General features: G+C 34.5%; 1 protein-coding gene across 2 annotated transcripts; it reads left to right on the forward strand.

The window, feature by feature from the left end:
• The first annotated feature begins 1,098 nt into the window (after positions 1–1,098).
• Positions 1,099–11,797, forward strand: RAE1 (Transducin/WD40 repeat-like superfamily protein). Of its 2 annotated transcripts, none has more exons than XM_086431175.1 (12): positions 1,099–1,256; positions 1,540–1,638; positions 1,750–1,836; positions 1,950–2,027; positions 2,161–2,354; positions 3,048–3,189; positions 3,973–4,053; positions 5,477–5,605; positions 6,347–6,424; positions 9,261–9,332; positions 10,175–10,255; positions 11,304–11,797. In XM_086431175.1, exons 2-12 carry the CDS (start codon positions 1,570–1,572, stop codon positions 11,352–11,354), a joined length of 1,062 nt encoding a protein of 353 aa, XP_086287301.1. In that variant the 5' UTR covers positions 1,099–1,256; positions 1,540–1,569; the 3' UTR covers positions 11,355–11,797. The 2 variants fall into 2 exon arrangements, with proteins under 2 accessions (XP_086287301.1, XP_086287307.1); XM_086431181.1 differs by having other exon boundaries at positions 1,119–1,256; positions 1,459–1,638.
• Positions 11,798–12,704: the final 907 nt, after the last annotated feature.

A 12,704-nucleotide genomic window follows, 5' to 3' on the forward strand; every position in this document is an offset into this window, starting at 1 on the left:
TCATAACAAATCTCGAGGTCTGTTTGACGATGGATGAGGCTTAGTAAGACCTATTTCCTCTATATCTTAGTGAGGAAAGGGTTTTTCTTTCTGCAATTGTCATACAAAGTGCTTAATACCTAAGAGCCAAAAAGAGTTTAGCATAAAAATATAAGCATTAATAAAAGATCTTCAAAGCCAAAAGAAAGATATCTTACATCATTTAAAAATAAGAAAAAAATAAGCTGACTTCTATTTCTGATTATTAGAAAATATAAAATCAGATTACGGACAAGAATTGAATTCTAAAATCCCATCGAAACGCACTCTAAAGTCACTGCCTCACCAAGAGTGAGTCAGCATTCCTGTACGCGAAGGCTTGTTGAATCACCATTCTTTTCCCATAAATCTGCCACGTTTTAGAAAAATAGATAATGTGAAAGGCGTTTTACATATTTTGATGAACATTTCAGATATCCTTGTGCTTTCTGAAGACATATACCCATTGACCTTAGTCTTCTTTAATAGACTAATACAAAATGACCCAAATGCGTTTGACTTCAAAACATCTAGCATAAAACCCTGAAGTCCTCTTCAAAATCATGAATCTTCATCTTCTTGTATTGAGTAGAAGGGCTTAGGATTCTCTATGTTCTATACTGACTTCTTATAACATTGTGTTCAATACTACGCTGACTTGGTGGTGTGCATAGAACCATAAATGCTTTAACTCTATCTTGAGGGAAATATCTATGATTCTTTGCACACCACCACATTAGCACAATGTTATATTGAGTCAATTTAACATTTTTCTTCTCTAATATTTATTAGGTGAGATTTAAAATGATAGATTGAAAATAAAATTAATTTAAAAGAAGAGTAATTTAAAAAATAAGTAATCATAGAAATGATGGATTAAAGATGAAAACTTTTGAATAAATTAAAAGTAATATAACATGGAGATAGTAAAGGACTGATTTTTGGCATAAGTTGAAGAAAAGGGCATTTGAGTCATTTTACTTGTATATTATAGAGACAAAAGTCAAGGGGTATGTAATCAATTTGAAAACACTGGGGCATCGCAAGTCTTCATTATTAAAATGTGGAGGGGTATTTATAAATAACAGAATCTTGTGCGTGGGTTTGCCGCGACCGAGGGAGGGGTCGCAATGGCAACCCATACAAACGCCACGCGCGGTACGCCCACTCTTTAATTCAAACAAATCTCCTCTCTTTCTCACTTTCTCTCTCCCTCCCTTTGCTCTCCGCTCTCCAAGGTACTCTTGTTCTCCATGATTTCTCTTTAAGTTCTTAGTTTATAAAATTAGGGTTTTAATTTATCAATCTGTTACTTTGGATCAATGAAGATTGAAGTACCATTTACACTTTACATTGAATTATCAAACTTCAAGAACGATTTAAAGAAACAAAGAACCCTAGATAGCTCACTTACCGTTTTTTTTTTCTTTCTTGATTCAGAAATGTTGTTTTGAGTCTTCTTTATTCAGTTTGGAAAGCTTAATCTGAACTTGTTATTCTGCCATGTTTGTCTGATTGAAGATTTTTCTGAGAACATCTGTTACAACATCAATGTCTAATATTTCGGGACTCTCGAATGTCGCTGGTGCGGCAAATCTGAATCCGAACAAGTCTGTCGAGGTGCTATTCGATTTTTTTGTCTTTCGATTCAGATTTTGTGTATCAGAATTGAAGATTTGGTTTTTTGTAGTAATAATTATAATTTTATGGTTTTTGTAATTTTTGTTGTAGGTGGTTCAACCTCCCACTGATTCTGTTTCTAGCATTGCATTTAGTCCCAAGGGCAACTACCTTGTCGCCGCATCATGGGATAATCAGGTTTCTTCAATCTTCCTTTCTTTCTTTATTAATTTATTTTTGGTTGGGGTTTGAGATTTTTATAGTTTAATTTACATACCCATTTGATTTTTTTTTTAATTAAAAAAATGTAGGTTAGATGTTGGGAGATACTTCGGAATGGAGCTAGCGTAGGCAGTGTGCCGAAGGCATCGATATCACATGATCAACCGGTAACTAATTGTTGATTTCACGGAATTAATGAAGCACTCTTTTTTTTCTTTGTAGTGTTGAGTTTTTAACAACAATGGTGATACATTGTTTTCTTGTAACGATAAAAAAAAAAAATACATTGTATTCTTGTAGGTGTTGTGCTCGGCTTGGAAGGATGATGGAACCACCGTGTTTTCAGGAGGGTGTGATAAGCAAGTCAAGATGTGGCCATTGATGTCTGGTGGCCAACCTGTAACTGTTGCAATGCATGATGCGCCCGTTAAAGAAATTGCGTGGATACCAGAGATGAATCTTTTGGCTACTGGAAGCTGGGATAAGACCTTGAGGCATGTATTTATCTAATTTTTCTTTATACTTTATACAATTCTTTTAGCCTAGGCAATCAGTGCAGACTTCTTTCTTACCCATTTTGATACTGGGTTTATGGTTACATGGGACACTACCTTGGAAAATTGTGATTGTTTATCTGATATATCACCATCTATGTTGGCCCCATGGACACCACTCTTTCATTTCTAGTAGTGATATCGTGATTAGATTAGAATATCTTCACTATTATAATGAGAGGAGAAGGAATAGAAATGGTTTGACACCAAAATTTGGATCTCACAATTGGTCCTACTTTTACATTTAAAGTTAATATAATCAGAGTCATTTTGGTCAAAAACTAAGAAAGTTGCAATCCCACGACCCTATAATCTTGTTGGTAGTTTTCAAAATTACGGAAGTATCCTTTTTTACTATGTAATTTTCAAAAATCCTTTAATTAATATTTTAAATTACAAATAAGCCATTCTGTTACATGTGCGCTTGCACATGCCACCTTCTAGTTAGTTATAATGGATTCAAGTTTTGATACAAATCGTTCTGGTTGATGTTATTTGAGAGTAAGATACATATTCTATTTTCTAATTTAGTAAAGAGTCTATTGTAAGCTTCAACTTTAGGGATTTTGCTGAAAATGGAATACGTAGAGTAGTCATCTGATAGTCATTTTGTGGTTTTGCTGATCTATTCAGGTATTGGGACACTAGACAGTCAAATCCAGTACATACCCAACAACTCCCTGAACGCTGCTATGCATTATCTGTTCGATACCCTCTGATGGTTGTTGGAACTGCAGATCGAAATTTGATAGTTTTTAACTTGCAGAACCCCCAGGTATTTTGTTTAACTTGTTAAACGATTAAGTAATGTTCACAAAGTGGCTTTACTGATCCGAATGCTTTATATAGTATTAAAAATGAGTCAGAGGTAGTTTGAGCTTTAAAAATGCTGACCTCAATTCTTAATTTTGAAAGGCTTTCCCATTTGTCTTGTTTGGGTTAAAACTTGTTAGTGTACTTCTCACATAACTTAAAAAAAATGTTTCTGTGTTTGCTTCTACTTTAAGAGATTACCTTCTTAAAAATACTCGTATATATTACTGAAAGAATTAAACAAACAGACTTTTATGATTTTCTTTAGTTAAAAGTTACAAAAACACTTTATGAAGCGTTACCAAACACAGATTTAGTTTATTGGTGTAGGTACTTATTATGATCCTGTGTTCGTGTCTTTGGTTAAATTACAAGGCTTATTACCCTTTCCAATGATTGTCTTGTGTAGGGCTATATTGTGTAGCACTTGTATTGTGCAGATTCATGCAACACACAGCATGCAAGCCATGGAGTTTGAACCATGCTGATATAAGCAAGCACTTATTGGTTGCTCATCTCAGCACAATTGGAACTGTGTATTGCTGGATCCACCATAACATTAGGAGCCCCAATGACATTAATAATGTGTTACCTGAGTTATTTGATGTTTTCCCACACCATTTTATATTTTATCTGATATGATTATGCAGAATGCTTGAGTGAGAGTGAAGTGCTAGCCACTCATTTTTCTAATCTCTCTCAGGTTTTACATTCTTGAGTCTAATCATTGTTTGAATGTGGACAGACTGAGTTTAAACGAATCAGTTCACCCTTGAAGTATCAAACAAGATGTGTCGCTGCATTTCCGGATCAGCAGGGATTTTTGGTAATTACTTTTGATATTTCTATATACTTTTTTTCTTCTGTAGTTAACCTCTCATCTTTGCTTCTACTGTTCTCTTTCTTAATTGGGCTAAACTACGATAAGCGTAAGAATTATATTCAGGCGTAACATTTTGTAGCCTTTTGCTTTAATCCATTTGTTACATTTTATTGGTCGTTTATTCTTGAGTTATCTTAATGTGATGGCATGCATCTGGTTCACTTTGGTGGTTAAAATATTTTATGAAGTTTCTGTATCATGGCTATTAAAACGAAAGTTTTTATAAGATGGCAGTATGACCAGCTGCTTTACGGAGCTGGATTTTGTGAGGAGGTCATGCTAATAAATTATGCGTAGCAGAGATGAGTATGTGAAGATGGATGAGTCGAAAGACTAGGAAAGATAAAATTAGAAATGGACACCAAAATCAGCTACCTGCTTTATTCTTGTGTTTGTTTGCTGTTTTTAACATACCCATGGATTCAAGTCTTGTATTCCATGTCAGGATTGTTTGGCACGAAGACTAAGTTGACTCAAACGTTCTAGATCTGATCCAATGTTAGACAGAAGAGAGACAAAGGTCGTGTGAAGTTTTAGTTAAGTTGGTTCTTATTGTATAACGAGTAAAATGCTGAGTCAAGCCAAGTTGGACTGAGTAAAGCCGAACCTAAGCCGAGTCTGAGTTATAGGGTGTTCGTCCCATACTTGGACGATCCTAGGTGACTTGGGTAATCTACCTTAAGATTGATCCGACTTGAAGTCATGAAAGTCGCACAACTTCGTTGGATGCATTATTTGGCTGATGCATATGCACATATTTTATATTCCGAACTTGGATCAATTCATATTTTTGTAATATCGTTCAAGACTTCCATGGTTAAATTTTTGTATTGTCTTGGAATGTCTCAGCTGAGACACCTCGGTTTTGGCTGAGACCAAAACAAAACATTGAATTTTTCAAGATTTTCTCGGACTGCTTTGGTCGAGATATTCTCAGTTTTTTCTCCTTACTGAGACAATCCCTCGAGACAAGATTTTAAACCTTGACTCACATATATCAATTTTGCCAAATTTCTTTTATCTTGACTAGGTCCAGTATTTGCTAGTATTGTAAGTGTAATTTTCCTCACTTTTCTCTTAGTTTTGTTAGTTCTTATTTCCATGTTTCACGACATGGCTACCCTCGTTCCTTGCAAATCTTTCCATAAATATTTCTTTTCCCATTAAGTTTTGGCTTTATGTTTATCAGTTCTTGATCTTTTTTATAATTTATAATTTTTGTGTTGTCCTTTTTTTGTCACATTTTTAAGTCTTCGAATTTGTTAAGAAATGTAATTATCTTATAGTCAGTTTTTTTTGTTACTTATAATAGTTACTATGATCTATTTTTAACGATTGCTTACTTTGTCATTTTGTCTTGTTCTAGGTGGGCTCAATAGAGGGCAGGGTTGGTGTACATCATTTGGATGATGCTCAACAAAGTAAGAACTTCACTTTCAAATGCCACAGAGAGGGAAACGAGATATACTCAGTGAACTCTTTAAACTTCCATCCTGTAAGATTCTTGATTTTATATCTTTTTATTGCTAATAATTCGGAAGTATTATGCAAATAGTGGCTTTTTCCAAACCCACTCAAATTTCCTCCTGATCCTAATTTAATAAATCAACACTGCAAATTGGATTTTATTGGTCAATCAAGCCCGGTGAACCACTCATGCTGCATGGTGTCAATCCCTCTTCTATTAAATAAATGATTTTTTCTCTCACTCTTTTAGGCACTTGAGCTAGGCCTTTTTGTGGGTTCAGTGTTGAATCCTAAGTAGATTCTGTGTTGCATCAACTTCCTCCAGTCGGAGGAACTTGACCAGCTTGACCTTGAACCTTTGTACATGTTTTACTGGTTATCAGGGTCGGAGCCAGGATTTTCTTTTAGTGGGGGCAAACTTATAGTTAATTGGAGGGGGAGGGGGCAAAAATTGGAGGGAGGTGAGGGAGTGAGGGCAACACGGTCAAATGGGGCATATCACTAGTTCAAAATGCAGGGGTATCTCGAATTTATTCATAAATTCAAGGGTATCTAAAATACCCAAAAAAGTTGAGTGGGGGCAATTGCCCCTAATGTCTCCTTACTGGCTCCGCCCCTTCTGGTTATCTGCATGTAAACTTGTTAGTTAAGAATTCACACACACCACATCAATTGCACTAAGTTATCAATTCTAGGCCCTTAGCAAGTTTGCTTTCATCTGTTGTGATCCGTTTTTCTTTGGATCTCATGTGGGAATGCCTTATTGCAGGTACATCATACCTTTGCCACGGCTGGATCTGATGGTGCTTTTAATTTTTGGGACAAGGATAGCAAACAAAGACTCAAGGTATACTCCATTTCTTCTCTCTTTCCTGGTTTGGATTCAAATGGTTATCTAATTACCAACCATTCTTTCCAGTTCCATAGCATGAAATTTACTAAATTTTTTGTTTTGGCTCAAAAAATAATACCTGCTGCTCTTGAGGACGAGTATTCTTTTGGGTCGAGTACATTTTATATCTTATGGTCCATGTTTCTCTCATGAATGTAGCATGGGCATTGATGGTTACATATTCATTTTTTGTGGTTGTTTGTAGTTCTTTATAAAAATATTTAAGCTTTTATAGTAAAAGAGAGAATAAGCAATCATTACAGTGGGAATTTGTTACCTTTATTAACTGACTAACTGTTTGTGAAACTGCGGATTGAGAGGATAATAGACTAAAAATATAAGAAACAGTTCTTGTTTGAGGAGATAAAGAGAGAATTAACTCACCCTCCGCATCTGTCAGGTGGCTCAGTTAATGAGCATTCCAGTAGTTAATTTAATTGGTCCTATTTAGATCCTTGGGTCCAAAAATCTCTTCTACTGGAATGTAGCCACTTAGAAAATGTTTTCTCTATTTTTCAAAAGCACTTTCGACCATTTAAAACAACATTATAAATTCCTTATGTTTTTGCCAAATTACCCTGATTTTTAAGCCTTGGGGTCTCAAATTTGGGGCCTGTTAAATCAACTGATCCAGATCTTTTAAATCAATCTTTGTGAAATAGAAAAAAACACGATCGACCAACTACTTAATAAGGAAGATCATTACTCGTGGTCTATTGAAACTTATGGACGTATTGATGATGTTACCGACGGAATTTAGTTTTCATTTCAATATGTGTAGCTTGTTTTATTTTTGTTCCCCACAGTATACAGTCTACTGTTCATGGCAAGACTGAGGTCATCCTTGCTACAACTTACTTAAATATTTTCCCCCTTTAAAAAAATATCTATCACATATTAACCAAGTTTGGATTTGACAATTATTTGCATTGGATTTTTTATTTTATTTTTTTGCATATTGGGGGGGGGGGGGGGGGGTTAGTTTAGGGAAGATTCAGAAAAAATCCAGAATTATAAACAATGATGTTTTTAACCAACAAAATAGGTGCTTTAGGAGTTAGGGTTTCAAGAGATGGAAAGGCGGCATGAGTTAGGTTCATTCAGTCTATTAGATTTTCTTTTTCCAGATTCAACAATTTTGTGATTAATTTGGATAATTTCCAATTAATTTCACAAATGGTTGATGAATTAATCAGCCAACCTATTTTTTACTGAAAAAAAATTGGAGAATTTTGTGACAATGATTGAACAAAGCACATTGGAAGTCGTCCAACTACTCCACATCCAGTCAAATTAGTAAGAAAGCGGAATATGTTTTCACTAGTTCCACAAATCTGTGCCATCAAGTCAACCAGGATGTTCAATTACTCAGTTTTCCCTGCTGTATCTACCACCTATTTATCTTGCCTTACTGTTTCTATGGCTTGTAAACTATATTATCTTGGTGCCGTGTCCTCTCACCGAATTGATCACCATTTTTTTCTTTCTGTGTGGATCATACTGGTCTGTTGTTTCTCTTCTTGCAAAATGTGTTCATTGGACGGCTTGCTCCTTCTGTTACTTGGCCACAGCCTGATTGCATGCAAAGCTTGGGTTCCTTCCTACTGTTGGTTTACTTAGATGAATTGTGCAGGCAATGGTTTAGTTTAAGGATTCTGTCTTGAGGATCATTCTACACTATGCCACGGTTGTCAAGGTCTAGAATCATTATTTTATTTTTTCCTAAGGTTTTTGGTGAATTGAATCATATTTCCTGTGTGAACATAGGATTCTACTGACCTTCAATAAAAAAAAAGAAAAAAAAAGAAGGTAATATGAACATGTTACTAAATGTATACGCATGGATTATATAGTGGTCTATAGTTTCTTTTCTTTCAAAATTTGTTTGTTGGATGGCTTGCTCTATCCATTGAAATTCACTCATGTAGATTAGACAATGTAATGGAACCATATAAAGAATCCACTAAGATTAGATGCAATCCATCAAGCTAGATCAAGCCGGCTGGTTCCAACTTTCATGCATGTGTGCCATCTGATTTTTTTTTTTTTTTTTTTTTTTTATAGGTATTATTATTAAAAATGGTGGTTGAGATGACCAACCACATCTACAAAGGGAAGCAAAAGCAAAAAACTTACGGGGAACATAAGGAGTCCCTACTTAAATACAAACTCCTCAAAGAAAATGCCTTTAAAAGCTACATCCAACTTACACAAAAAATACTGAGCCTAAGACCATCAAGATTAACTCTTGAATAGAACCATCCATCCCCAAGAAAACTCTCCTATTTCTGTCCTTTCAAATTCTCCAACCAATAGCAAAAGGAAGCAAAGCCCAGATGTTCTGGACATTCAGCCTTCTCCAAATGCTCTTAGATGGGGTTAAAGGTGGAATTCCTTGTGATGGTTGGCCTCAAAATTTTGGAGATTTAAAGTATATGTTTTCTCCATAGTTTAAACAGGCTATACGTATCAATTTGATCTCTTGATACAGTGTATTAATGAGTAATCTTTTTTTTTCCTGATCGATTGTTAACGAGTAATCAGAGTTCGTTTTCTCTTTCTTTATGAATTATTCCTTTAAACTTCTGTTATTTTAATAGATATTTTGTTGGATTAAACTTCTCTGATTGCTTTCTAAGAGTTAGTTGCAGTGAGCTAATCACACTATTCTTGCAAGGTAATACAACTATGTGAAAAAAAAAATGTAGACATGGATGAATACCATGAATATTTTGGTCTTTCACTTTGTAATATATCCATTTGGCTAATGCAATCTTGTCTAATTTTCCAGGCCATGTCTCGATGCAGTCAACCTATACCTTCCAGCTCATTCAACAACGATGGTTCAATATTTGCATACTCAGTATGTCTAGTTCTTTATATAACTCCAGCAGATTGATGTTTAATTTTAGCTGTATAATAAATACGTATTATTTTCTATATGTAGATGGAATTGTTATCTTTGTGATAATTTGTTTTTGATAGGCAACTATTTTTAATTAATAGCCGAAAAAGAAAATAGAGGGGAGACAAAGATGGCCACCCTACAAGGAAGAAAAACAAGAACCGAAAAGAAAAAAAAAAAAAAAAAAGGAAAAAAAGAAAAAGGAAAAAACATAGAGGAGAAATCCAACGCTCCCCTTAGCCAAGAGAAAATTACATCCCATTTAAACATGAACTCTCGGAAGAAGAGCCCTTTAAATTTCTTAAATTTTTTGGTCCAAATGAATATTAACTCCACAATGGCGAGGATGATGTCAAGTAGCGACTGTTCTCCCCCTTGAAACGCCCTTCTGTTCCACTCCCCTTTGTGATAATTATTAGCTTGACAATTGAATAACTTTCTATTACTGTCCTATAGTTGCAAATTGAAATTGATATCTCTGATAATTATTTGCTTGACAATTCAATGCCATTCATGGTGTTGGACATGACTCTGAGGATTGTCTTGGGCCTTTTTGGGGAAATTCTTAAAGCTATGGTTCGGGATGTGTATATAAGCACCAAGATATGGTGTAAAATTCTCGAGGAATTCTTATTTCCCCATTTTTTTTTTTTTGTTTGAAACATTGGGTCTTCTGTTTCTATGAACTGCTATAGTTAATGGCTTTCAATGGCTGAGCAGATTTGTTAGCATTTCAAGTTCTCACTTATCTTGAAAGATGTTTTTGGCACTAAAGACTTAATGGAAACTATTTTGTATAGGTGTGTTATGACTGGAGTAAGGGTGCAGAAAATCACAATCCATCAACAGCAAAGACCCACATTTTCCTCCACCTACCACAAGTAAGTTTGTATTCATAACTTTAAATTTAATTATATTTTCTTTAAAATGTTCCTAGTCACAGTTAAAAAAGTGCTAAAAGAATGGGTGGGAACAGGAACTGCCTCATGTGATGGGGCTCAAACACCCTTAAAAGGGGATAAAACCCACCACACAGAGGACTCCATACAAATAGCTAATGAGAAGATTCTCAATAGCTAACAGCCTAAAAAGCAATGAAGATAACCCAAAGGTTCACAAAAGAAACACACAAATCAATAACAATTCCATCCCATCCCATCTAAAAAGGAAGTTCTTTCTATTGGGTTCTCTTAAAGTCTTTAAAGAATGGGTGACTAGAGGGTAATTTCTCTAGTCTCCTTTTAATATCTTTTCTTTTTCTTTCTTTTTTGAATGGGTAAGCTGGACTTGAACCAATGACCTCAAAGTTTTTTTTTTTTTTGATAAGTTACGACCTCAAAGTTGCATTGCATTACATTACATTACCTCTTAATAATCGACTGTAGCTTTCCATTCACATACTCAATATATTGACTTCTCATTTTCGAGTAATCTTAGTGTAAAGAAGCATACCAATGTTTTTCTTTCCCATTTAAAAAGGAAATTCTTTCTATCGGGTTCTCTCTTAAAGTCTTTTAAGAATGGTCTAGACAAAACAAACGACCTTCAAGCCAAGCCTAGGGAGCTGTTTTTCCTTCTATACTCCCCAGGCGCATATATCAATTATTTGATCTTTATCTGTTTCAAATTCGGATTGAGTAGAAAATCCTCTTTATTCCACCTGACTAGTGATTCACACGTCTTGTTTCTTTGGTAAGGTAATTTACTAGTGTCTTACCTCTTAATATCTTTTTCTTTACTTTCTTTTTTGAGTGGGTAAGTTGGACTTGAACTGACGACCTCAAAGTTTCATTGCATAACCTCTTAATAATTGACTGTAGCTTTGCATACGTGCCAATATTATATTGATTTACTCTCTTTTTCAATTGGTCTAGCGAAGTGAAGCATACCAATCTCTCTCTCATGGTAAAAATTGTCTGTGATGGACAGGAAACTGAAGTTAAAGGGAAGCCAAGACTTGGTGCCAGCGGTAGAAAGTGAAGTCTCTGATTGTGCTGTTTGGGAGTCTTGAGAAGCTGAAAAGGAGTGAAAGGGTCAACTGTTTTTGCAGAAGGGTGGCATTTGTTTCTCCTTCATTATCCAATTACTTCTGTTAGGAGCCATATCTTCCCGTCGGTTTAGAATCCCTTCTGAAGTTAAAAATTGGGTGCTTCTGTTAGAGTGTTCTGATACTGAGGGTTTGTTCTGCCCAGTGGTCTTTTTTCAGGTTGAATCCGCGTTGTTGCAGTAAATTCGTTTCATTTGTCGTTCCTGGTTTTGTATGGAGAGAAGTAGAGAATTACTTTGTTACTGATGCTAGATGTCGTAACATTGTTGTTACACTAGTTTGTCTAGTTTGTGAGAAGAGGGATTTTGAATCAACCACAAGTTCAATACTGTCTACAATTTCTTTACTCTTATTATGCATCAAGTGGACTAGTACACGACATTTGTTTGCTGTTGTTGATGGTGAGTCAGCTATGATGATTGCTTGATATTGGGCATGGTGATTTGTTCTGGTTTGGGTATCTAACACACATTTAGTTCTAATTTGAATCAATTTTCTGGAACTTGAATTGAACGTGTTTGACCCCTAGCAGTGAACAAATTTATCATATTTGAAATATAAAATAAGAAAATAGTAGATATAAATACTCGTTAACATAGATATAAAAACGCCTTGAAAATATTGTTCGGATGTTAGTATACCATATTGTAGGATTTATTGTCATGCCCTCGATTTATGATCTAGATTTTTTCAAATCTTGAGGGTGGAGTAAAAATGAAATAATATAAAATCTTCAAATCTTAAATAAGATGTGAATTTTTATCAAATAATTTTGATAGTATTTCTTCTAAAAATTAGATTTATGAAAAGTTTTCATGTGTATAGACATACCTATATAATTAAGATCTTTATAGCAAGTTACTTTTTAACCATCATATCATTTTGAATATATATATCATTTTTTAAAAATCATAATTATAAATACAACTCAAAAATGTTATATACATCAATTTTACATCTCATATAGATTGACAATTATCCATGTAAATTCTCATTCTTTAGACGTATACGTATAAGAAGACACAACATACATGATGCTAATATATATAAAGAAGTTTAAAAGTACATAAAACTAGTTCTACTAAATTCAAATCTCAGTTCACATATAATAAAAATAATGCTCATCATCCTGATTCTGCGATTCCTTTATATAATGTTCTCCATCAAGAACAGGCATCTCGGTAGCTGTGACATCTGTAGTGTTTTGTTGATAGAGTAAGTAACGAGGAAGTTATTCAATAGCAAACTCACATTTTAAATTAATAGTTTTAACTTACTAAACA

Source organism: Akebia trifoliata, chromosome 2 (assembly GCF_017979445.1).
Source record: "Akebia trifoliata isolate Shusen 1 chromosome 2, ASM1797944v1, whole genome shotgun sequence".
NCBI lineage: Eukaryota > Viridiplantae > Streptophyta > Magnoliopsida > Ranunculales > Lardizabalaceae > Akebia > Akebia trifoliata.

What these genes read in the sequence shown, in the direction of transcription:
- RAE1 (XM_086431175.1), top strand. Translation starts at nt 1,570, where the DNA reads ATGTCTAATATTTCGGGACTCTCGAATGTCGCTGGTGCGGCAAATCTG. An exon ending in CGGATCAGCAGGGATTTTTG is followed by an intron (nt 4,054 to 5,476) that starts GTAATTACTTTT and finishes GTCTTGTTCTAG; the next exon opens with GTGGGCTCAATAGAGGGCAG. An exon ending in GTTCAATATTTGCATACTCA is followed by an intron (nt 9,333 to 10,174) that starts GTATGTCTAGTT and finishes TATTTTGTATAG; the next exon opens with GTGTGTTATGACTGGAGTAA.